Source organism: Pteropus medius, unplaced genomic scaffold (assembly GCF_902729225.1).
Source record: "Pteropus medius unplaced genomic scaffold, Ma_sr-lr_union100, whole genome shotgun sequence".
Lineage (NCBI taxonomy): Eukaryota > Metazoa > Chordata > Mammalia > Chiroptera > Pteropodidae > Pteropus > Pteropus medius.
In genome coordinates, this window is record NW_024349796.1 from 16,045,152 (window position 1) to 16,072,955 (window position 27,804).

At 38.3% G+C, this 27,804-nt stretch overlaps 1 protein-coding gene across 6 annotated transcripts in view; it reads right to left on the bottom strand.

The window, feature by feature from the left end:
• The window catches only part of KCNT2 (potassium sodium-activated channel subfamily T member 2), a 205,063-nt gene that overhangs the window by 80,789 nt on the left and 96,470 nt on the right, over nucleotides 1-27,804 (bottom strand). For all 6 annotated transcript variants that reach the window (XM_039883459.1, XM_039883458.1, XM_039883461.1 and 3 more), the window contains 5 exons: nucleotides 26,349-26,529; nucleotides 24,402-24,566; nucleotides 22,540-22,676; nucleotides 20,870-20,933; nucleotides 13,303-13,411 (listed from right to left, as the gene is read on the bottom strand). In XM_039883459.1, the coding sequence (XP_039739393.1) occupies nucleotides 13,303-13,411; nucleotides 20,870-20,933; nucleotides 22,540-22,676; nucleotides 24,402-24,566; nucleotides 26,349-26,529 (656 nt within the window). The remainder of the gene's footprint in view (nucleotides 1-13,302; nucleotides 13,412-20,869; nucleotides 20,934-22,539; nucleotides 22,677-24,401; nucleotides 24,567-26,348; nucleotides 26,530-27,804) is intronic.

Here is a 27,804-nt window from a genome sequence, read left to right on the forward strand (position 1 = left end):
ATATTGACTGTCAACTCTAATTGAAACAATCTTTTAATTAAAAAATAATAAAATAAGTGACATATTCTAGTGGTTTCCCCCTCTCCTGATGCCACTTTAAAGGTTCCTACTTGCCACCAGATGGACAGATGGCTCGAACGGCCACAGAATTGAACCGATGACTGAAAAAATGCAACCGTCACGTTCCCCAAACACACATCATTTCATGAGACATTTCGGGAGGAACGTGGCCAAGCTTGACCTTGAAATCTAGTTTGTTACTTTTCAATCACATCTACGAAAGAAAATGTAGCTGGACTAAAATGATTCGAGTCACCAATTGAAAGGGATTTTGAACGATCTGCAGGAGATCTGCTAGGGGAAATATTCCGTCATAAATGTTGTAAAGGAAATAAACGCCGTGCTATCAAAAGATAAAAAAGGACACCGCTCCTGCCCCAGGGGCATCAAGAAAACATGGCCAAGGAAGCGACGTTTAAACGAAGATTTTAAGGATAATGAAGAATACGGTAGGTCGTTGAAAGGTGAAGCGAGTGTCTAAGGTTATTTAATGAAATATAAAATCAGAGAGGTGACAGGGTATTTAAATTTTTATGGAAATAAATTAACAAAGAAAGACTTGAAGATTAAGGAGAGAATATTACAAGGCTGCTAATAAGGCAACGAGAAGCCAGCACGGACATGGAAGAGAACCCTACTCACAGGAAGGAGACAGGACATGATCCGCGAAAATAAAGCCAAACTTAGAAAACATGATAGCAAAAATTCGAGGAAATATTCATGTATTGGCTTCTCATATCTAAGAATTAGGACATCAGATAAAGTTTGAAACTGTAACCGAGAGCGTTGGAGAGCGTTTCGATGAGAAGAAAATTCCACAGTGTTAAAACGGGCCTTCTGGAGCAGCCTGAACTTTAGGTGGTGGTGACATGAATGTTTCCCACCAAGCGATTAATTTTCTCCAGCTTCGCTCAGTCGAGAAGCAGGAAAAGAAGATTCACTTGTGTAGGATTTCGCGTGTTTGTTTATTTTCAATCAGGAGGCATAAAAACATAAAATCAGGAAATTAGTAGACCACCCTGAGGTTGACGGAAATGGCAGACGATGGAGTTCAGAGGGCAGAATGGAAGAGCGGAAGATGAAAGCCAGGAGGTGAGACCTCGGCAGCATCTAGACGGATGATGCACTATTGAAAGGTTTCTCAGCTCCTCCGGGGAAAGGACCGACCTTCAGCTTTTCAGTTTGCAGCCCACTGCGGATACGCATGCAGTTCCATTGTGCGTGTCTCGTAGAGAACTCGTGCCTCGTGGGGCTCGCCTTTGATTTTGATGTGACCCAAACTAGCCTACACGCTTTCCAGAGACACAGCACACTGATGACGCCCTTGAACGTCATGGCGATGTCATCGTACTGTCGAATGTTTTTAGATACTTAGTCCCAATTGCTCTGTTTATCTTGTAGCCTAGTAAAAGTCTGTCGATCAAAACTGACCTTTGGGCTACATTAAAAGTCCCGATGAGGTAGAAGGAGAGTGTTTAGATGGTGCTGGATAAGCAAAATAGAAAGAAGATGGGGTTCGGGTACTGTGAGGTTTGACTAGTGTCAGCCAGACTGTCAAGGTCCTGGCCTCAACTCCATAACATATACTTGCCTCCGAAATCAGAGGACTCTAGTCGGTTAGCCCGGAAAACAGATTTTCCGAATCAGTCTGTTCTATACAGATTAAAACATAATATTAATACTTTTAGAAACGCGGTATGAAGTAGGAAGATGCTACGATGCTGTCCTGTACTTGATTTAAAGGGTCATCGGATTTGGAGTCAATAAGGTGTAAGTGTGAATCCCGTGACTTTAAGCATGGAAGCCTTTGGGCTGCTATGTCCAGTATCATGTTAGACAAGTGAGTATAGTTATACTTATCTTACCGAAATGTAAACTTCAGGTTGAAATAACACAGGACGGCACGCATTAATCTATAAAATCCCATTACAAGTAAAGTTTTTATTTCTTTTTATAATATAGACAATAAATGGAAAAATGCTTTTGTGAATCCACACCTTTCTCTTACCAGTGAGAGAAGATGCTATAATTTGCCTAATCCTCCCTGGCAAAGTACAGCCTATAGCCCCATTTATGGGTGTCATGCATAATCTGTGACAGCTAGTTTTGGCATTGCCATTACTCTGGGCAAAATTGCACAGGAAACTCTCACTTCGTCTCTTGTACGAGGCATTTAGGACCCACTTATTGGTCACTGTTTATCTTTTGGAAGTCTCCCGTAGAACCAAATTTTTCTCTTTCCCTCCAAAACATCTGTCCTTACTGACTTAGGTAGATGGGTAGACAGATAGGTAGGAAGATACAAATTAGATGATAGGTAGATAGACAGATGCTACTATCAGCCTGATAGTCATCTAACGATCTGAAAAAAGTAACATACAAAAAAATGTTAAAATTTCAGTTTTACCAGGAGGCATGTGAACTTTAAAGGGAGTTTCTTAATGTAAAATAAGGTTAATTTCATGGGCTAATTGAGTCAAATGTTTTGTCTTGCCAAATCCTGGCCTGTTACGGATCGCCCTTCCTCAAAACCGTCAGCCTTCCACCGAACAGCCCCTGCACCTCTCCGACAGGGTATTGACATCAATACAGTCCAAGAAATAAAGTCATTTTGGCCTTTTAGTCATTCGCTGTCAGTACTGCTGTTTTTGACCTTACGAGATAATCCGAGGGGTTGCCATAAAGGTCTGTCTCAGAGGAAGCAAATTTTGGGAAAATAAACTGCTTTAAACTATCAAATCATAAATCCATGGGTAATCTAGAGGAAAAATTATAAAAACAAAATTGACAAATGTGAAAAAAAGAAATTCCGTTAGTTAAAAACGCCATAAACATAACCCAAAGGCAACTTGCAAACTGAAAAATTGCCATATGTAAAAGTCAAAATGTTAATAATTTTGAAATATGAAATATTTCTATAATTCACTAAAAGAAAAATAGTCACCTGTGTAGAAAATAAGGACACAAGGATGTGTTTTAGACACAAATGCAAACACAAATGAAATGGACAACACAGATACACAAAATGTGCAACTGTTAATCATCAAAATTTAAAGATTAAGATGAATTATTGACAGCAATACCACATATTAACAGCACACATTCTGGAGACTGAGGATGCGGATTCAAGTCCTGGCTCTACCACTTAAGATGGCACCTTCAGCATTTGGCTCAATACCTTTGTGCTTCCGTTTTGTCACGTGTACAATGGGAATAACAGAATCGACCTGAGGTGGCCAGCTTCCTGGATGGTCACTCCTGGTATTCACACTATCAAACAGTTCCCAGCATGGACGCCACAGTGGCACTCCATATAATATGCATTTGACATGACATTCAGCTGGAGAAAATGAATGATGCAGAAAACTTGACCGGGACTTGTATCTGGTAGCTTTTTCCTGTGTCATTTCTGTCGCTTGATGATGGAACATTACTTGTACATTGGAGAGAGAGTTCATACATTTTCGCGTATCTTTTTACTTTGCTGAATTTAGCGTTACTTTTTAACATTCTTACTGGATCTTTAAAGTTTTTACATCCTATAATATACTGTGCGCACTCCAGTAACAAGACACCGTGAGTCGAGGGTGGTGCTTATAACCAGATATAGAGCAGTGAAAAAACTCATATTCTAGAGTTAAGTGAACATCTAAGCAATTGAAAATCGATTAGTTAACTCCTAGAATTCATATTAAATGTGAGGACATACTAAAAAGAGATGAGAGTTGCCAAGATAAATTAAAACATTTTGTCATTCCTCTTTGGTTCCCACAGTCAATTGATGATTAAGTCTACAGAATATCTGAAATGATTCACAGATCTGTTCTCAGCCTTCATTCCAGTATCGCCACTCTGGTTCAATCTCTTAGTGTCTGTCACCTGAGCAAGTCTAATAGCTTCCTGAATCGTCACCCTACGAGGTCATTTTTGTCCTTGACACTGTTCTCCACATTTCCCCTAAGGTTACTTTGTTATCTAAAGTCAAAATTTTATACCTTTGCTTACAACTTTTATTAGTATCTCGTTACTTCTCCAACATTCCAATTCTTCAGTAGCGCCTAATTCACAATCTCACACACATTTATGTCTGTACGATATGACATTAAGACGTTCTTATAGGTGTGATTTGAGGCAATATTAGATTATATAAAGCTCCCCTTATATTATTGCCATCTCTACTTGCTAACTATCCTACTCTTTGGAACTCATTATTTTGCAGCTAAATATTGTAAGAGACTCTTCTCAACACAAAAGTAATTACTCCAGGGATGGAGATATTATATTAAGTTATAAACGCCTTAACTATCTATAATAGGTCCATCGGATTGACCAAATTCATCAAGCAGAATCTTGTGAGACTAGAATAAAATTGGAATCATGAGTTTTGATATATATGGAGGGTGGCAAGGGTGGGGCAGGGATCATAACATTGCAACTGAAGCTCTGGGCAGAAAGCACAGGCCCAGCTGGAGCGGTGTCCTTGATCAGAACATGAAAGCACACTGGCTCCTTGGTTATGAGGGGTGAGAGGTGAAGAAAATGAGACAGTGTGCCATTAGAAGAGACAGTCAGTCCATGGTGTTCATCATTGTACCGCTAGTGCCTAGAACGACGAATTGCTCACAGTAGGACTCGCTAAAAATATTTCGAATGAACAAATGAGAGTGAAAGGGGACATACTGTTTTTCTTTATAAAACATTGATTTCAAGAAAGTACTCTACACCTGAAAGTCATAGGTTTAGGATATAATAGGATATGCCTAGCACTTTTCAAAGAAAGAAGAAGAAATATGCTACTCTAGTTTATAGAACCATGAAATTGAATCTTTGAGAAATATAGAACTTTAAGAAAATTAATGGAGAAAAACATAAAGATGCTTTGAATTAATTTAATTATAAGTGGTCCAAAAGAAAATGGCTCGAAATACCTAATGTTCGGTGGCAATTTAATCAAGTGTCAAAGATAACAAACCGGAAAGCGGGTTTGGCTGTTTAACAGAGCCACATAGTAAACTTTTAAAACTTACAAATATAAAAACAAGTGAGTTATTGATATTTTGTTAGGAGGAGCAAAATACAGGAATATATTTCACTTAAAAATAATCCACACCCACGTTAATTTTTTAGTTTCAATTAAATGGACTGTGCATATATAAGGGGTAAACATTCCGGAAGCCATGCCATGTGAAAGGCATGTGGGAGTGGCCTGTGCTGTCTACACTGCCACTCTTCCGTAAATCAAAAATTATTTGAATATTAAAAAATGCAACGGAAAATAAAATATCGCTTTTGTCGAAACTGAATTTAACGATGCAGTCTTAGGAGACATTCTATGGGGGAACAATGAACAAACAGCATTTAAATATAAACCAGACTGACGGAATTATTTAACCCTCTTAGGAGTAAAAATGTCGTGGATACGTAGCAGAATGTCATTCTTAGGTAAAATACGTTGAAGTAAAAATTGTGTGTGTGTGTGTGTGTGTGTGTGTGTGTGTGTGTGTGTGTGTGTAAAGAGAAGATTAAGCAAACGTGAAAAAATGTTCACAATTTTGAATGTAAATGCAGGCATGTAGGTTTTCATTGCATAATTGTTAAACCCCGTATATTTGATCTTTTGCAAAATACAAAATAGGAAGACAGGAAAAAATTGAAAGACTCCAAATTGGGCTGGGTTTGAACATGGCTTTCTGTTAAATGGTTTCTGATGATCAACACAATAAGACAAATTATAGAGTAAATATTTCTATCTAAATTTGGAGAATTTTCAAAGATAGCCAACAGACACGAAAAGATGCTCGACGTCACTAATCATCAGGGAAATGCAAATTACAACCACAGCGAGATATCCCCTCACACCTGTCAGAATGGCTACTACCAAAAAGACGAGGCTGCTCTGAGGATGTGGAGAAAGGGGAAGCCTTGGGGACTGTAGGTGGGACTGTAAATTGGCGCAGCCACCGTGGAAAACAGTATGGAGCTTCCTCAAAAACTTTAAGCTAGAGCTATTATATGATCTGGCAATGTCACTTCTGAAGAAAATGAAAACCCTAATTCTAAAAGATTCCTAGGTTCACTGCAGCGCTATGTGCAATAGCTAAGTTATGGAAGCAACCTAGGTGTCCATTGATAGGTGAAGGGTAAAGAAGATGTGGTACAGACATACAGCGGAATATTACTCAGCCATAAAAAGGAACAGAATCTCGCCATTTGCAACGACGCGGAAGGACCTAGAGGGTGGTAAGCTTAGTGAAATAAGTCAAAGACAAATACCAGGTGATCTCACTTATTTGTGGAATCTGAGAAAAACAAACGAACAAACAAAAATCAGAAACAGACTCACAGATACAAAGAACAAACTGGTGGAGGGAGGTATGAAAAGATGAAGGAGAGTAAGAGGCAGAAACTGACAGTTATAAGTCACAGGGATGCAATGTACAGCACAGGGAAAAGAGTTCACATTGCAATAACCCTGCGCAGTGACAGATGGTTACTGGGCATAGCGTGGTGATCACATCATAAAGTGAATAAACGTTGAATCCCTACGTTGCACACCTGAAACTAATATAATATTGTATGTCAGCTAAAAATGAAGTTGAAGAATTTTCAAAGTTTTGGTGTCTTCTTCACTTTAAAATATAGGCATGCGAAGCATTATGTTCTTAAGTAGGTTGTAGGGATAAAGTTTGAAATGATGTCTCTGTGGGTGGTGAAGATGGGAAATGAAGAAATTATTCAGCACGAAAAACTCACACCTCACCATTTGGTGAAAGTCAAGCCTCGCGCACACATATGTTATTTAGAAACAGCTAAGATCGTTTCCAATATTTATATTGCTTGGAGATATTTTTCCACTCTTTTTTGGGTAGAAATGAGATGAGGCATTAGAATGTCTGGTGTTATATTAAAAAATAAATGGTGGCTGAGCTGAGACAAGGCCTTCAGCTTTTAGGAAATTATTTTCCTGGATGTGTGTGCGCGCGTGCATCACGTGTGTGTGCACATGTGTAGATTTTAAACGACATTGTTTTTGTAATGGTAACCATGACTATCTACTATAAGAAAAATACAGGTTTATACAATACTGTCAATGATATTGTTTCAAAGTATTTACTTTTGACTATCCTTTTAACTTTATCACAATTGATTTTTTTTTTCCCCCCAGAACTTACTCCTACTGTTCTAGAATAATGATTCATTCTCCCAGGCATGTTTTAGTTGTGAAGTAGGAAGGATTTCATTCAGTCAACACTTTACTATTGAGGTATGAGTCTTCCTTTCATTCATGAACTAAAATTCAAATTCGGTTACTTATGAAATACCATTACCCAAGCATGGAAAATTCATAGAAAATTCACAAACTCATTTGCAATTTGATTTTTACATTCTCTCCTCCTCCTGTGGGTGAAAATTTACATATTTGATTTTTATGTCTCTTTACATCTGTTAACATGAAATGAGAGATTTTCAGAGGACCCAGTAGTAGAAAGAGATTTCATTGACAAAGCAAAGGGAATCGAATATTCACAGATGACATAACACTTTATGGGTGGGGAGGGAGGGTGATGTGAATAGACTGTTAACCAAAATTTAGCAGTTAATTTACTCACATAACACAGATTCATCTCCCACTGACTTTCTGAGTAATTTCATCTGACCAGGAGACAAACAGCAAACCTTTTAAAAATTCAACTAATTGGGAGCAGTTTATCTGTTCCATTCAAGGCTTTTCAATAAAAGAGTTCTTTCCCTAGTAAAGTACACATTTTTCTTCTGTGTGTGTGTGTGTGTGTGTGTGTGTGTGTGTGGTGTGTGTGTGTGTGTGTGTGTAGTGATTTTGGAATGTAGAGTTGAGAAAGAGAATACAGCCTTGCTTTTATTCTGATTAAATTTGGGGCTACAAAAAACATGTCTGAAAACTGAACTACTACAGCATATAATGTCTTGCCTTTTTTGTCATGGTTTTAGAACTGAAGGGAGATAATTTATGAAGGGTTCAACAATGTAGAGGCATAATCTTTTTTCCAGGCAATTTCCAATCAGATATTTGTCCTCGAAAAGGCTTTCCTGCAATTGCTAGTCCCATAAGAGGTTGACAGAGAATACAAGATGTTATAAAACCACATTTTTATATGAACTATAGCTATGGATCACTGCCATCACCTCCTCCTATGTTACAGTACCAATTGCCATGTCTTAAAAAGAATAAGTGTATCGGTAAAAATATTTTTACTGGAAAAGAGATTTAACATAACCAAAGCTGTATTACCATTCATCTCTTGATCTATGCAGGTTGACAGAAATAAGCCAACAGAAAGAATCTGTTAAAAATAAAGATTTTGTAAAAGATTGTCGGCATCGCTATATCGGAAAGAGACAGCGTGTGAATTTAGGGTGACGTTGGAGGTATGAAGATGCAGCTGCCTAGTGTAATGCACAAGCAGCAGTCACTATCACATGTGTGCCAGGGTGAATGAGAGCAGCAGTAAGCTTGCAGATACGACTCGTGAATGCCAGGGAGAAGGAGGAAGGACTGCGTTTTGGAACACTGAGTGCACAGACCATGCCGTGGGCTAGGGTGGCGTCAGTGGATAAGCCTGTGATAGACAGGGAGTGTAACCTACAGAGCTTGATAGATTGGACGCGAATGATGGAAAATGGACCGAGAGGCTTTTGACTGGAGTTCCAAGCGGATGGTGTTGGGGAAAATGGGGTAGAAATTGATTTGAGGTTAAGGAAAGTCACGTATTTCTAGATACCTTAATTTTGAGGCAGGTATTGGTGATCTAATAGGAGGTATCGACTAGGCAGTTAGATATGAGACTGGAGCGCATGGCAAACACTGAGAAAGAGATTTCATTTTGGAAATCGGATAAATGGATGGGCTTCCCTAAAGAAAGGGCAGATAGGGAGGGGAGGAAAGTGTTTTGAGTTTTCTTGGTAGAGAATCCTATGATGTGTGGATGATGGCAGTCTCGTTTCTCACTTTCCAGTGCTTATTCCTTGTGTTCGTTTTGTGGCCTTACTGAATTTAGGGTTTCCAAGGGCACGCTGAGTAGAAGTGGTTTCAGTGGGCACGCGTGTTTATACCTAATCTTAATGATAGACTTTCAACACGTGACCGTTAACAATTCTTTTTTCCTCTAGTTGTTGTGTAGATAACTTGCCATAGGTTAAGGGGTTCTTTACTAGAATCTTTCCAACACTTTTACTTACTTTTTCTTTTTCTCTAATTGAGAATGGATATTGAATTCGCTGTCAAATGCTTTTTTTTCCCTATCTGTTGAAATGATGATCACATTAAATGATCATCATATTAAAATGACCTATTTCTAGAATAATTTCAACTTAGTGATGATATCATATTTTTAAAATACATTACTTTGTTCATTTCGCTAACATATTTTATATGATTTATTCAGCTACGTTAATCAATTAAATTGATCTCTAATGATCATTTCTCATACTCTCCATAAGGGGTTTTGAATCAAGGCTATGTTAGCCTCCTAAAATGAGTCGAAGAGATGATTTTCTTTTTTTCTATCCTCTGGAAAATATGGGCGAGCTAAGAATCGTGTGCTTTGTGAATGTCTGTAACAAGCTGTTTGTGAAGCACCACGGGCATTGCTCAGTGACACTTTCTGGAAACAAAGATCATTCAGATTCGTGAGGAGGACGGGGAATAGGCACTGGAGATTCACGATGACCGTCCGTCAGATTGGTAGCAATTACAAGTGACTGATATTCTTGTATTTTTTAAATCATAACAACCCTATGAGATAATTTCTCTTATTATCTCATTTTACATGTCGAAGAACTCAAGCCTAAGAGATGAAGAAGTGTGAGATTATGCCATTCACACGCAGTAGCACAAAGACTTGACTGATGGTCTCGGTCCAGAATTCGCAATAGTGAGCTCTTTACTTTGAGAAATTTCTTATAAAAAGGACAAACTGCTAAAAGTATCCTTTCTATATTTTTCTATGAGCCCATTTGAGTTAATTTTCCTCTTAAAATTTGCGGTGCTGAAAGTAATCCAATTGTCTGTGAAGTGTGTGTGTGTGTGTGTGTGTGTGTGTGTGTGTGTATATATAGTGAAGTATATTTTTACGTCACTTGAATCTCATCATAATTTAGTGTGTGTGGATTTATATTCAGAAATCTCTCCTCATAACTATTATTCTACTGAAGATTTTATTCTTTCTATTTCTAGGCTTACTATTCTTACCTTCTTGATGATAAGAATAAGAGCCTTTCTTTCTACTGTTGAAATCATGTCCGTTATGGACGTTTTCTCTGTGAATCTGATCAAAGTGTAGATGATCATTTAAATTCTAATTCACGCAATCATTCATCCAAGTTATAGTGTAATGATTCAATAATTTACTTTAATGAACGCCTATAGTCATTTAGTGCAAGAGAGAGGATCCTTATCGGATAGCAATGGTAAATCTGTGTAAAGTAAGACTTGCTAGGTTGCTACGTTGTTTTTGCTTTCTAATAAGTCAAATTTTGAAGTTTCTCTTTTCCATCTTTTAAAAACATGAATCTACTTTTCAAAAAAAAAATATCAGAGTCATGGTAGGAGTTCCACAATTTACATAAGAGGCTGTTTATGTAAATGGAAATAGAAATATCTCGTTTTATGTCTTAAGATAATTGGAATCATGCTATTGAACACTCATGAGAGTATAAGAACGAAATCATAATATAGAATGACTACACATAATATGAGTTATCTTTTGCGGCATAACAAATCACTCCAAGACTTAGTGACTTAAAACCTTCACCGCTTTACTCCTCAAAATTCTGGGGGTCAGCGTGATTCTTTGGATTGGGGCCTAGAGAGCTGGGGTGCCCCACTTCCCATTGGGAGTTTTCATCCCGGGAAGGGCTAGGCTGGGGTTCCTCACATGCTGTCTGTGGCCCGTATTCCAAGGGAGGGAAAGCAGAAGCTGGTCTCCTGAGGCTCAGCTTCTGACGTCATACAACTTAGCGCCCTCACACTCAATGGGTCAAAGCCAGTCACAAGACATCCCATATTCAAGGGGCGGAATTTGGCCTCCTCGCGGCATAAGCTGCAGTGTCACACAGCAGTGGGACACAGACACAGGGAGCATGGTTCACTGGAGGCCATTATGTTAGCAATCCGCCACGCAGACTAAGTGACAGCTTGATACGCTCACTGCCCTTGGAAAGGTTAAGTCTGTAATCTTTTTAACCTCATGTTGAGATGTAAATATATTATGTTGGTTTGAGAGTCTCATACACCAAACTGTTTTTATGGCATTTTAATGAAACTAGGGTGCTTTCATCTTTCCATAATAGAAAAAGAGCTCCTTTGAGATGTTGTCATCTCAGCCATAAAAGAATAGACTTTATTAAAAGAAATTTCAGTGGATGCCATTAATGAGAAATATGGACATAAACTATTGGGATAGAATTTTTAAATATTCTATTCATTTCAATGAGTTTATCAAAATAACAGCAAAATAAGAACATAAGAAAGAATCAGTACAAAGTCTTTGTAGTTTTTTTTGTTTGTAAAAGTAGACTATTTGACTGCATTTGATCTATCGTGAGCATATCGATGGCTCGCTAAAGGAGAAAGAACTGAAGTCTGTTTGGAATTTTAGTTACAGCGCATTCAGAATTACAAATTGTCTTCCCAAACTACATATTATTTTAAGATCCACATTCAGTATCTATCTATTGAACACCTAATATGTTTCAGACGTTATTTAATCCTTAACACTAATGCTAACGAAAGAGACATCACACACACACACACACACACACACACACACACACACACAAGGCCATTTAACAGGAGAGGATAATAGGGCTCAGAATACTAATTTGGCTAGCTAAATCCTAAGTGGTGGCAGTCAAATTTAAATTCATATTTTTCGGACTTGGCCTAGTGCTATGTCATTACTGCCTTCCTAAAAATCTTCTCATAGCAAGGCCTTATCAGGTAGGATTAGAATTTTGCAGAAACATTTCTATTGCCAAATAATAATAAAAATAAGGTAACTTCGTTACAAAGGGCTTTTAGATTTAAAAAGTGGCATTTCCCGAATGCTAATTTTATGTATAAGAGGCCGTAGATGGACTACTTTAATGTCACAAAATCCTCTATGAAGTAGGTGCTATTGTTTTTAATTTTCAGTTTGGGAAACAAGCTTGAAGAAACTGTGACACCAGCTCCAACCGTTTAAATCAGAATTTCCTAAATTAGTGCTTTAAAAGGAAAACCTTCTAAAGAGATATTAAAATGCAGCGGAAGTTAAGAGCCATTGCTTTAACTTGTATGCTAGACGGTTTTTTTTTTTTTAAATGATGTCTTTAGTCACAAAAGATGAAAGACAGCAAACTGAAGAGCAATAATGTCATGATTTTCTTATTATTTAAAAACGTCTTAGTGTTTATAATTTTCATTTAAATATCATTTAAGGTAAGCAGTTTAAGATATGTGAACACAGCTTCTGAAGGAAATACATTTCGCTAACACATAATTAAAATGATTTGCATTTTAATGACTTGAAGCTTTAGACTATTCAGGTGAAATACAAAAACACAAGGTTGTTGTATTTTAGAACAAAAATATATAAATTACTGCCTGGATCAAAATTAGTTCCTACAGAAGCATTCAAGAAAAAAAAAGTATCATTTTACTGTTCAAGTTCTGAATAGTCTGAAATATAATCTGATGTAAATAATTATTTCAAAAGCAGTGCCATCATAAAAAACTCACATGTATCTTTCTCTAGAATTGTTTTCAAACTCTACTCCCAAATTAAATCTATTGAAATATACTTTAATATATTACTCTACTGTGTGGTAAATTTATATGTGTATTAAATAATCTATAACAAAGTATTATCTATTGGTGTGTGAATGTTAAGTATAAATTCATAGATCCAACATTTGCAACCTGTGTCTATATTGTTCACAAAACTCTTACTGCAAATCTATTTGGGCTAAAAAAGGTATCCAGTAACTTCAGTTGCTAAAATCACCAAATTATATAAAAAGTAAAGATTCACCCCAAAACATGGTCTTGTCACATTTTAATGTGAACGAATTTCTCTCATAATAAGTAGATAATGAACAGGAAAACTCATCTGTTCTTTAGAAACATGAACATAATCAGTTGCCACTAACTTCAGAGACACAGCTCTTATAACCACAATGGGAGTTTGAGAAAGTTCAAAGGATCTCATTCGAGATCGAACTTACCAGCAAATTTGATATGGAATTTATTTTCAGGCTTCAATATCTGGACATACAAAGGGCAATTGGGAGCAAAATCTTTCACAGCCCACGCTCTCAGAATTGTCTGGTGGTCCTGAAATGATACAAATCAAAACACCATGAAACAAGTTGGAAAGTGTCCAAGACAGTCACGTGCTGTATAACGGCATCGTTGACGGTTTGGTCAACGACAGACTGCAAATACAGTGGTGGTCCATAGATTATGATGCAGCTGAAAAATCCCTGTCATCTAGAGACGTTGTAGCCATCATAACATCCTAGTGCAGAGGCTGCAAAAATCACCAAGGCCGTGGCGGGGATGGCAAACGACTTCTCCTGGGCTGGATAAGAGAGACATCGAGGAGCTTCTAGAGAGGGTTCCCGAGGAACCGACTGATGGGGAGTTGTTAGGACTGGAACACACAGCTGAAGAAGAGGCAAGGGAAAGGAAATTGCAGGAGAAGGAAAAGAAGACCCCCCAAAACATTCACGTGAAGGGCTGAGCAGAAGCTTCTGCAGACCTCAACTAACTCCTTACAACGTTTGAAAACGTGGACCCCAACACCGAAAGTTTTTCGTTAATAGAGATGTTTATGGTGCGTTATCTTCTTACAAACAGATCTATGATTTTTTTTTTTTAAAAAGAAAGAGACAAACCAAGTAAACCACCAAGGGCTTACTTCTGAAAAGAGTGACACTTCCTCAAGTAGAGTCTCAGACGGGACCTTCGGGAGGTGTTCCAGAAGCAGAAGGCAGTGTTGTCTCAAGAGATGACAGCTGCATGCATGTTGTCGCCCCAGAGACCTTCCAGTGGGACAAGATGTGGAGGTGAAGTACTGATGCCCCCCCACCCCTGTGCAGGCCTTTCTACTGTATGTGTGTCTTAGTTTTTAACCAAACATTTAAACAGTAAATAGTAAAAATAAAAAATTTAAAAATAGAAAAAAGTTTATAGAATAAGGATATAAAAAAAGAAAATGTTTTTATACAACTGTGCCACCTGTTTGTGTTTTAAGCTACATGTTCTTATAAGAGTCAAAAAAAACTTTTTAAATTAAAAAGTTTATAAAGTAAAAAAGTTATAGTGAGCCGAGGTTTAATTTATTATTGAAGAAAGAAAAACATTTTTAACAAATCTAGCGTAGCCTGAGTGTACAGCGTAGAGACCACAGTCACGCACAGTCATGTCCGTGGCCTTCACATCGCTCGCCCTGACTCACTGACCCACTGACCCACTCAGACAAGCTTCGGTCCTGCAAGTTTCATTCATGGCCAACACCCTACACAGCTGTACCATTGAAAAAATAGACCGCATTTTTATTGCGCCTTTTCTATATTTAGATGTGTTTAGATACACAAACACTAATCGTTGGTCAGCTCCATGAGAACAGAGTTGTGTCCTATGTTCATAATCGCGTCTTCAGCTGTACATGGGAGCATGGACCATACAGAACACTCGAGAGTATTATGGAATAGATGAAGGGTTAAAAGTGGACATAGTGTTACAGTATCGCACAACGTTTCTTGTCTAAAATACCATGCTCAGGTTGAAGACGAATTTTCCACTCAAATGACTAACCTTATAATCAGCTCTTTGTTCTGCTTCTGTAAACATGCTTCCGGCATAGGCCAAAGGGCAGAGGGGTCTCAAGATCAACTGAAGACTCACCCTCCCCTTGGATTGTTCTGTCTAGATAACAGATGTATTGCCTAAGTACCTGTTTGAACTGCCTGTGACCCATAGCAACTCCCGCCATTTGTGGCGGTTCGAGTTCAAACTGACCCATCAACTAGCGTAAAATTCTTGCATATATGGAATGTTGCCACTGAGCACACCGCCCAGATCTTGGGTGTGTTCTCTCTCTCTCTCTGGGTTCTCTCTCTCTCTGAGTAATTGCTTAGTTTTTCACTGGTCTGATTTCGGGGCTTTGGGATTTTTCCACGAGGTCTAAGAAGGATACAAAGAATTATGTCAATTAGCCTCATGTAAATTTGAAGCTAAATAAATTAAGACATGTAAACTTTACACAAAAATGTCAAAAATCAACATATGATAGAATAGTTAGTGTAAATAGCAAATGTACCAAAGATAGCTATCAAAAAGATGTTACGAATGGTAAGAGATTCCTATCTCACGCAGTTGATTTTGAAAATTTGGAGGAGGCAGGAAGCAGCACTAGAAATGGAAAAGAACATGTAGCCAACATGATCACTGGGTTTCCAGTGAACACTGTACCTAGCCACAAAATTCGAAGTGTCGGGTTCAATATTTAGAGTCAATCAGTCGATATGGCAGAAGACTTAGTTTTCGTTATGGGACAAAAAGTAAATGGTATCAGTCTTCAAACGCAAAAATGAAAAAACAAAAGACCAGAGAAACACATGTCATTTTCTTACAAAGCAGAAATGCCAAGTATATTAGCAATATGTAATAGATTTGAAGCAAATATTCTCTTAAGGGATAGAGTAAGGATGAGAAGTAATAGAACAGACAGCTGATACCTAAAATCCTACATATATATGTTATTCTGATAGTAATTTCAAACAGTGGTACCACTTTTCTTGAAAGATGTGTGACCCATTTGAACGGTAAGCTATTATAATCATGGGAAGCAGTTGGGTACAAAGGAGAAAGTGTTGGGGTTGAACCCACTGGGCGAACCCAGACTCTGCCCGTCTGGGGAATCTTATTAACAACTTGAAGCCTTGGTTCTCATCTATGAAATAACCGCGGTGGCCATGAAGTGATATAATGGGCACACACGTCTGACCATTTGAAAGCTACTCACGGAATGTCAAATCTGTTTTGTTTGTTTAATTGTTTCATCAAATGGACTTGCAAATTGAGCTAAAATATGCATTTCAATAGTAGCAACTTAGACTGCAAATCCAGTACTATGAAAAATGCAAGATTTTTTCTAGAAAATTAGTGTTAAAATATTAAAACAATTTTAAATGCGTTTTACAGCATTTTCTCTAAAAAGCAGATATCATGGGCTTCATTTTTTAACTTGAAATAGAACCACCGGAAAGGATTATCAAACTCACTGAAACTACATGATTTCTTAAAAATAGTATAAAAAAGAAAAATATTACTAAGGACGGTGCTATGCCAATTTCAGATTCATGATTACTTTTTGATTTTCCAATAAGTATAAAATTGAATATAAAAATACATTTACTTTTATAAAATATCATTACTTCCAAAGCAGAATCCTTCTGAATACCCATTAATTTCTCATTTTGATGTTTTTCACAATCGCTCTCTCCCTCCAATCACAAAAATGTACACAAACTAATGCTAAGGTTGGCAGTATTCTGTCTGGTTATGAAACTTATTAAAATAACAAAAGAGCTCATTTAATTTTGCAAACTTGACAATAACGTATCTTTCAGAAATGATGTACCATCAACATTTTTCAAAAGGTGTAACTGTCAAAGAAAATAATATAAAAGAACAATTTTATAACAACAGAATGATTTTGAACCTCATTTAGGACACATTTTTTAGAAGTATGCCTAATATCAAAAATTTATTTCTGTAGATTTAAAAAATTTTTCCCATATAGCAGATAATCCTGATTCAGGGATGCGTAGATATAGCGGGAAAATATTGCAAGATAAATCAGTCTATTAAAAATAATTTTTAGAAATGTTTAGGATCAAAGATGTAAAAATGTAGTCTAAATTATTTCTTCCTTAAGAAATGATAAACATTTCATTAATTAATCCTACACATTTATCCTTGGAATTAAAATTAAGGGAAGAGAAACAAAATATTGCCCAATCTTATTTCACAAAGATTTCTCTAAGGAAGTTTCAGTGTAATTGACCTTATATTTTTGGTCACTTTTTAAAACGAAGTAAAACTTTTTACTTTGCTCCTTAACCGAGTCAGTAAAATATGAATCTACATGTTTCTTGATGTGATAATGGTTTCAACATGGTTTTTCAACCCATGTTGAAGCGTGTGTAGCCTGGGAATGGGTGACTGCCTTACTTTGTAGGATGAAGTAGGAATTTCCCAAGAATGTCCTAGAATTTTCCTGTGGGACCCAGTTGCCTAATGTGAGTGAGCTCGATTAAAATTGTGGGGACCAGACAGTCCTTAGCCCAGTGGGGTAAGAACACATTACTATTCCAAGGCTCCTGGCTTTCCCAGGACACCCACTTACTTCACTCCTGACAGCAAGTGAAAATGACAGTGATACTGACTTACGAAGAGCAAAATTCTAAAGACTTTATCTTGTGTCCTCTAAAGGAAGATTCAAGACATTTTCGTGCATGTGAGGATTAAATTGCAGGAGGACTTGAGAATCATAAAGGAAGAATTACTTCTGCTTTCCATCCCCCCACCTCCCCAAGGCAACAGCTTGGCTGGAGAGAGGCAGCTGAAATGGTCCATCAGGACTAAACCCTCATACGTAACATACGAAACATTACAGAAGGATATAAATGAAACAAAATGACAGCGTTTTTGCAAAAAAAAAAACAAAAAAACAAAAAAACAACAAAACAAACAAACAAACCAAAAAACGTGTTAATCTTTGCAGAATAAAGGAGCAGAGTTTCCTTAATTTAATACCCTCCTGGCTTTAATACCCTGATAGGATTTCTGCCAAGCACGGAGAGGGCAGGAGGGTTCTGGGAACTGCTGGAGTTAACGTGGTGCCGTCTGCGACAGCAGCAGCGCCAGGCCGGTCCTAACACGGGGGAGCGACGTGGGAAAACGTGCTGACGTGGGCAGCTGCTTAGCACAGACTCCACATATATTAGCATTTTCCTGGGTTCTACATATTGTTTTGCTAAAGAAATCTTGAATTGGATCACCGTGCCCACATGTGTAAGGATGGTTGAAACAGGAGAAATGGGAGGCTGCGTGTGTCCACACAGAGCACACTAGGAAGAGTCTGCCGTTCATTTTACAGTCAAGTCTCTCGAAGTCTCTGCAGAGACCTCTATGAGACGCTGTCCACGCAAACAAGACAGTCGAGACTCCAGGCTTTGCCACAGGAGCAAACGTACGGGACACTTAGTGCCACTCAGGACGTGGGTTTTTCTTCTTTACCTTTCTGTCTGTCAAGACCTAAAAGCCCATCCAATTACCAGACCTGGGTCCTCCTCCTTGGCCCTCTGTCCAAGACGCCCCAACCTCTGACAGTTGCCAGAATTGAAGGGTTTTGTTTATGTCTCCTCTGAGTTCCTCTTTCCTGTCTGCTTTTTGTTCGTTTGTTCATTCGTGCCTTTTCTTGTTAGGAATTTTCTTAACTGTCTAGTGATCCCTGTGTCTGAACATACGTGGGAATGACCTGCTCAAAAGGTGTTTGAGGACCTAGTGAGCACAGGCAGCTTATTTCCCATGGACTTTACCGTAGGGTGAGCAATTAGGGGCATTGAGTTGGGAATTCCAGACTTTATATCTGTCTTCTGCCTCCCTCCCTTCCGCCCTCCTCTGTGTGTGTGTGTGTGTGTGTGTGTGTGTGTGTGTGTGTGTGATGTTGTAATTCAGTGGGCCATTTTCCCAGAGAAAGTGCCTTCATTCTTGTGCCAGTGGAGGTGTGGACTTGGCTGCTAGGGCTCTGAGTCATTTCGGGGCACCATCTCACATTCAGTGACGCAGGTTGCTCTTTAATTCTTGATTTTCCACAGAGTCTCAATTGCATCTGCTTGTTCTGAGTGAAAGGTATTCTCGGGTCAAGTTCTGCAGACAGTAAACCTTTCCCTAGGGAGGGGGAAGTGGCCGGCAGTGGGCTTGCGGAGGGGCTCAAAGACTCGAAGTGCTTCTCTTCTAGACTTCGAATCCCTGTTCGTGTTTGGTCTGACAGTAACCCTACTCGCAGAGGCATCCGGTGTCTCTATTTTCCTGAGACTTTTGAGGTTCATTTGCAAAAAGCAGACCTTTCCGATTCGTTTCCTCTTTCCACTAAAATCCTCATTTCCTCTGTCCGTTAGCTCAGTCATCAAGCATCCATCTTCTTTCTGCTTCCTCACCGGCACTAGCGCTGTCTCGTCTACCATCTCCTATCTCCTGCGAGCGAAATCTTTTTATTAACATCCGGTCAATTTCGTCGTGTCAGGAGGAGATGGAATTTGGGAAGCTCCCAAATTCACGTTAAAGATATTATACACTTATATCTTAACGCTTACTTTGTAACTCAGAATCTTACAGGTCCTGGAGGGCTGCGAGTGTTTTAGGACACAGTTACTCCTTGGAGGGCGGGGTAAAATGGACAATTACATAAGGTAAATAACTATAGTATCAGAGGTCTGAGTAAGACATTCGGATGAATTAGAGCAAGGGCGACATAGAGCCTGCCACTCTCGGCCTTACGGCCCTAGATTAAGGTAACAGAAGGTGCCTAATCAATGCTCTGGAAAGAGTAAACCATGATCCTGAGGGACCTGTGCACACCTGGCCTTATCTCCAGTCAGTACTAAAGCCACCAGAGTTCCTGTCTGTGCGCCAGATGTGGCTAGAAACACGGGCGTTCATAGTCCCTACTCAACAGAAATAATAAGGCACTTCTTCTTTATAGAATTAAAATACATTAAAAAAAAAATAGAAGTTAGTGTGGTAAATTGCCATTTAATCTAATTATGCATTTAGAGACATTTAGACCTAAAAAAATATATCCTAGAGACACCTGTGCCAAAGGTTACCAAACTGGACCGTGCTTCCAAATCGCCTGGGGAGCTTTTGAAAATACACACATTTCCAAACCCCGCCCCATATACCCTGACTAGAATTTTAACAAATGCCTGATTTTTAGAAATCCTCCGGCCCATTCTGATGAGGACTGCCCGGTCCCTCTGCCTTGCTTTTGAGGCGAGGAAATGGAGACCGTTTGAACAAAGTTGCACAGCATGCGATATATACAATAAAAATGGTCTCGTTTGTCTGCATGTGACTCATTTCCTTTTGTCCTCAGAAAACCCAAAGGTTAGTAGAAAGTACCTCAAAAGCGCTTTTGTTGACAGTGTGAACTGTACAAGTGGAAATCCTCCAGTTTCAGGGAGGCGGTATCTCCAGGCGCCAGCCCCCAGGAAGAGCAGTAACTCAGTCACAGGGAGGTGACATCTCCAGGCATCAGCCCCAGGAGAAGCGAAACATTCCAAGGTACAGATGATAAAACTGTCTGCTAGGCCCTGTTTGATCTGAGCTCCCCGGATACATTTATCTTTGTACAAAACGTTACCGGCTAACTTCTGCTTCTTGTAATCTGCTTATTCAAGGATGTAGTAGGAGGCTTTCTAAGCTGCCTCCTCTGGAAGCTCGGGGCTGATCCCCTCTAGCCCTGCGTGGTAGAGAGTCAGTCACCGGCTAATAAAGGCTCATTATTAATCTCAATTGGCTCCGTGGGTCTCAGAATCGTTCGCGCCATGACAGAATGATCCAGTGAGTCTTATGTTGTGGCAGAGATAGCACAGGGATATTTGCTTCTCTTTGGGACAGTTTTAAGGTCACCGATAGTTAACGTTGGTAGATTAAAAATAATCAAATTAAAAAATTTTTTTTCGTAAGGTGAAAAGAAAAAAAATTTTAGAGACTCACCGAGGATGTCCTGTCCACTTCACAGCGGCTGCTCAGAATAAAACAGGCCTCCGCATCATCCATCCTAAACACAGAGAGAAAAACAAAATAGTCACACACCGAAATACCTGCGTATCTTCTGAAAAATAGAATTTCAGTGTTAGTTCAGTGCACACAAAGTACATGCAAACTCTGAGAACCATTAAGCGGAGATGAAAGTTAGGTTCCTAGGCGATCATGAGTGTTTGACTGTGAACAAAATAGTTGTTGAATTGGCTCTAGAACTCAACGGTTTATAATGACAAGTAAAACAAAAGTCATTTTACTCTCTTTAATGATTCTATACTTTTTTATATGCAGCAGGTCCTTAAATAATTTTATTTCATTCGGTGCCATTATAACATTGACGAGATGCTGTAGGAACTTAACGCTTGTTCACACCAACCAGCCTGTGGGTACGATCTGGCTTTGTGATACATCCGTACAGCTCAAGGATAAATCTGAGATATATTTAAAACTTTTCGAGTGACAGAAAACATCAAGCAAAGCCACTTCTGCTAAGAATCTCGTTTGGCTTCCGAAAACCACAGGTGGTGTTTTGCAGAAGCCCCGACTTCCTGGTGTCCGTGTCCGCCCAACCACGCCCTCACTGCTTGTGTGGAATGACCCGCATGAGCTTTGACCTGTGTTTAAGACCATGTCACCTGTACTCCAGGTTGCCTGGCACACGCCCAACAGGAAGAGAGCTACCAAGTAAGACCTGTGACCGTGACCTTTCTGATTTCTCCAGCCCCCAGGCAACACAAGTGTTATCTGCTCTGTGTGTGTGTGTGTGTGTGTGTGTGAGATAGAGAGAGAGAAGAGAAGGAGCAGAGACAGAGACAGGAACAGAGAGAGAGAGATGATGACTCCTGGAGCCCTGTGAATGAGTGACGTCCAGTGTCCTGTGCCCAGCCCTGCTCAGCTCCCATAGACTCAGCCTGTGGCCTCGCTCATGGAGTCAGCCCATGTCATCGGTGGCCTTCCTCTCTTCCTCTTTTCCTGCTGCCTTCCATTTTCCCAGAACTCTTGTCTTTTCCAAAGCATCCTCTTTGCTCACGACATGACCAAGCTTCAGCGTTGTCCTTTTGCCTCCAGTGATGTCTCAAGGTTAACTCATTCTGGGACCACGTGCCCATCTTCCCGGTGGTCCAGGGTCTCCATACAGCTCCCATCCAACACCACATTTCAAATGAACCAATTTCTTTCCCATTAGCCTTTTTCACCAGCCAGCTCCGCCCAGTACGTAATAGAAACTCTTTCGAATTTAAACCCTAACTCAAACTGCTTTGGCATTTTACACGTTTAGCCCAAGATTTTTATTCGTGGAATAAGATTAGTGTTCAGAGATTTGGAGACCACTCTAAGGGCGAGTCCGGATGACCCCGCCCGCCCCGACAGCTTGACATGATGACACCATGCCACAGTCCCCATTGTGTCTCGTGGACACGGTCTACTGACCGTGAGACAGAGCAGCAGACACACTGATTTTATACTTTTAACTTTTCAATTTGACCAGCACTGGGACTAAGGCAAAACTCTGCATTGAAAAATACTCAAACATATTCTGCAACACTGAATGTTTCTAGAATCTGGAGGAGAGAAATGATATCAGGCTCTACAAGATGGAGGATGATGCTGGGGGGACCTACTTTGCTCTCAGCAGGTCTTGATCTTTGAGGGCTGAGCCTTGAAGATAGATGACCCTCTGTGACCACATGGGGATCTGTAGTACCCTTCTAACCTGCACATCCATTTCGGTGGGGCACAGAATCACCACGTAATAATCCTGTTCAAAACAGAGAGGGCAACGGGGTCGAAACAGCAATGTTCTCTTATGCCACACAGGTCAATGGAATATCTAAGAACGTTCTGAAATACGCTAAAATAGAAACGAGCTCTTGCTAAGGAATAAAAGTTTGCATTTAAAACCTGAGCATATATTGAAATAACACAACACTGTAATAAACATAACTGAGACGTATAAAAATCTCGTAAATCAATACATTCATCCTGACCTATTTTAATTTTATTAGTACCATGAAGAGAAGGTGATCAGTGCTTATGCTCACCACATATTTCCAGCTTATAAAGTTTTCAGTTCTAGGCTGATTCTAATATATATATATATATTTATTTTTTGCATGGTAGGCAGAAGTGCTTAAGTATCATTTCATACTTCAAACCATTACTTTATAAATAGAAACAGTGATGGGGTTTTATATCATTTGGTGATATCATGAACTGAGATGTTGAGACTTTTCGGAACCACTCATAAAAATATTGATAATACTGACAAAATAAAGAGTTTGAGATAAACCTATTTCAAAATAATGGTCCTTTAGAGAAAATATGAAGGTAATGTTAGTGGTATAAAATGGTATAAATGGCAATGAAATGGTATAAAGCAACCGATCTATATAGATTAAAATTCTCTAGTACACATTCATCATTTTATCACTGAAATATATCTAGTGGGAATTTTTAGAGTTTTAAGAATTCTCCATGTTGATATTAATCGATATCGATAAATTACTAGGAATCGAACTTTTCCCCAAATAGATTTTCTTCATAATGAGCAATCCTGAAATTATTTATTATGTATAGTAAAATAAAACAAATAGTTTCTCCAAAAAATGCAAATTAATTTACATGAAAACAGAATATATTGTATAATTTAAATATCACTTATAAATTAGTTTTTTTTTTTTACATGTAAAAAATAGTATTTAAAAAGTTCTCCCAAGTATTCATGAAAAAAATCTATTTCAGATACGGATAGTTAGATATACTCAGTATTATCTTCTCTATTCTTTCAACACAAATTTATTTAGGAAACACAAGACATTCAGGTAGCTCTTTGCTGTTTGGGCAGAACTGAGCGCCTCAGGCAGCGAAGATTGTCCAAGTGTGCGTTGGCCCGCTATTGTGGCAAGTATTAGAAGTTTTTGAACGTTTTCTCAAAATAGGCAGATGAAGATGTTTTTTTCTGAATTTGTGTTCTTCATCCAGCTAGGTATTGTCCAATTTGTGGTCATTAGTTTCTACTATAAATAGGACCTAGTTACACTCCAGGAAACAGAAGGACAATAACTTCCAGGCTCTCTATCAGCAATACTGGGTAAAAGTGAAAGATTCAAGGGGACAGATGATATCGAAATAATTTTTTCATTGTTTTATGATATTTCATGTTCAATTTCACCGTTTCATAAAAATATCATTTATGTATTACCCCAGGGATTCTTTTAATTCAAAGAAAACCTTTCTTTGTAACATTAGCATAATTCCATCTGTCTTTTAATGTAGATACAGAAGGACACTTAAAATACTGTGTCTTCTGTCAGCATTTTTTTCTATGTTCCTGGTTATATTTGTCATTCTTCATTTACACGTTCTAAATTTGAGTATATAAATAAAAGTCCTCCAGAAGGCAGGAGGCCCCATCAGCTAATTGACTTCGACGAGACGTTAGTTGGTATGATCGAACATAACGCACCATGTAACGTGAGCATACCTGTAGCCTTGGATGAGCATAGAATTCGTTTAAAAAGTCCATAAGTAAGTCGATCTTCAGTGAGCTGACACACAAAACCACATGCTTTTCAGTCTGAGCTCTGTGCCGACTGTAATTTCCACCTGACTTTTGTCTCTCCATCCACAAATAAGCCAGCTGTTCAAACTGTAATGCATTTTTCACATATGAATGAGAAACACTGGACTCGGAAATAAAAATCAATGCAATGCATCTATTGTTTATTAGGTATACTCAATTTCTTAGGTGGAACTCATTGAGATGTAAATTATTAGCGGTCCCTCCAACAACGGAGCTTTCAAATGGTTGCCACAGAGGTCACTAATGCCTCCCAGAGGCTTCGGGTCTCCAAGGAAACATATTAATATATTTTCCTATTATATCATATCAGGGCACTGAGAGGTCTGTGTCTCTGCTTTATGTCCAGTAGCGTGTGCAGCGTGATTTGTCATGTGCGGGTCAAAGACAAATGCCTCATTGGCTTGTCTTCTATGTTCGTCAAGTTCATCCTGTATCTCGCGCAGTAAGACACCCTCACTGCAACAGTACAGGGGCCACATTCTGGCTGTACGGCAGCTGGTGTGTGAAGGAAGAGGGGTGTATAGGGGACAGATGTCGGGAAGGAAGACAGGCATGATTGGACAGGACTGGGGAGATCTTTTTTATTAAATTTACTGGGGTGACATTGGCTAATCAAATTATATAGGTTCCAAGTGTACGATTCAATAATATGTCATAGGTATATTGTATTGTATGTTCACCGCCCAAAGTCAAATCTCTTTCTGTCACCATGTATTTGACCCCCTTTCCCTCTGATAACTACTAAACTGTTGCATGTCTATGAGTTTTTCTCTCTCGTTTGTTACTTTCAGTTTTATATCCCATACATGAGTGAAATCATATGGTTCTCAACTTATTCTGTCTGACTTATTTCACTCAGCATGCTAATCTCAAGATCCAAGATGCATCCATATTGTCCTAAACGGCAGTATTTTATCTTATGGCTGAGCGATTTGATATTCCATTGTATATATGTAGCACATCTATGGAAAACATTATGGAGGTTCCTCAAAAAATTGAGAATAGAATTACCAGATGAACCAGCAATCTCTCTTCTGGGTATCTACCCCCCAAAACCGAAAACATTTATCTGTAAAAATATATACACCCAATGTTTATTGCAGCATTATTCACACTGGCCAAGACATGGAAACAACCGAAGTGCCCTTTGATAGACGATCGGATGATGGGAAGATCATTTTTTATACCTACGTAAAGTATATTTAGAGATAGTGTAGCCAAGTATGTAAGAGAATATGCAAGTTTTATTTGTAGGTGTCGTATCGTGTCGCTAGCCCATCTACCCAAGGACACGCAAAGCTCACTGTGGGAGAGAGCTGGAGATCGCCTCTATCTTTAATCTCATTTACATCTCTGTTCCTTTGCAATCACCTCTCCGCTCCCCAAAATGCTGCGTGATAGTTATATATCATCTTCCGATTTTATTTCAGTTGATCAAAATATGCAATCAGTTTTTATTCATTACAGTGTTTGGTTTTTAGATTATTTCAGGAATCAAGAGAGATCAGTCCTTGAGTTTATTTCCTTAATCTATCTATCTATAATTAAAAACCATATTATCCTATGACCTCATTATTATAGTTAAACATTCAATATTTAAATATACATCTTGAAAAACTGTAATGAAAAATGTAACCTATCGGTCCTGAGCAAAGGAGGAAGAACCCCTCAGTGTCTAATATAATGTAAAAAGGCATTTCTGAGACAATTTTAATTAACTGGCTAGCTATAATAATAGCCCGTGTTAATATATTGAATTAATAAGCCACCCTGCATTTCTATTAAACATGCAAAAGTTGATTTTATAAGACTCGACACATTGCTGTAAAATTTAACATGACCGTTTACCTGGATGGGTAGGACCACAAGAGCGACACAGATCATAGCCACCACGAAGAGCTTGGAGGACCATGTCTCAGGAGTGACATCTCCGAAGCCCACGGTAGAGAATGTCACGATGCAGAAATAAAGGGAGTCGAACAGATTCAGCTTCTTCCCTATCCGCTCCAGGTGCTGAATCCCACAAATGCTAAGGACACACATGAGCAGGCAGATTTAGACTTTCAAACCGGGCACATTATGTTTCAACATTACTCATTTGAAAGCCAAAGCACATTTCATAAGGCCATTTAATAGTTGGGATCTTATATGGTGCAGTTTTTTTCCCCTTAGGAAAATACAATTTTTAAGGTTTTTTTCTATATTAACTAAATATAGGATTATTTTGAAGTAAAAAGAATATCTTTAAGATAGAGAAGTACACAGAGTTTATTGCTACTTACAGAATTCTTGAGGCTAAGACAGTCTCCTCATTGGAATACCTTTGATTTCCATCATGCATAAACATTAATATTTTACTTATCCGTTAGCTATTTTCCCAAGAACCGTGAATGCTATCACCTGCTATATAAAGATTCGAAGCTATTCAGTGATTACAATCCACTTTAATATAGATTGTTATCTTCATCCACAGCTGTCCTGGGAGCCATTATTAAAACTGCCTCTTCTCTCTGATCACAATTGATGGATTTCCATTAATTATTATTTTTCGTCTGTACCCAGAAATGATTTTAATGATGGGCACAGATTTTTTGAGAAACCGAATCCAAGAACGTGCTCAAATGCAGCTCGTTCATTACCATAAAGCCCTCTTCTGTCTTGTCGTAAAAAGGATGTAGTTTTCAAAGACCAAGTTGAACTATTTAAATTTTATCCTGAATTGAAAGTAGCAAAGAATTTAATGATGTAGAATTTAAAAATAAATAATCACATCTAGTGGATATTAGTAAACATTCTGCTATCTTTAAATTTTCTAATCAAATTTAATGTTTTGTGACTGGACAATTAGTAATATTGTTTTTTAAAAAAGCTTCTTAAAATGCTTGATGTTAGTGGATACCTAATTGTAACAAAATTTTTGTTTATTATTCTGTATCCCCTGCCTAAACATTCGAAATTAAATAATTTGCTGAAATTTAATATAGAAAAAATGAACTTAATATCATACCATGTTTTAACTTTTCATTTAGTTAATAGGCATGAAAGTTATTCAGATTCATTTGTAGTAATTGGCTTTGAAGTGGAAAGTTGCAAGTATATATAATTTTCTTACAATTTCTCTATTGTAAAAAATATCTGGAAATTTTAAATAAGAAAAATATTTGATATAAAACTAATAAGTGCTATAAAATTTTACTTAAATATACCATAATGGAAAATAGGTAACCTAATATTATAAAAGTATATCACATTTATTCATACAAATACATTTACCGATGGTTTACTGGGGGCAAGCCTTGTGCTG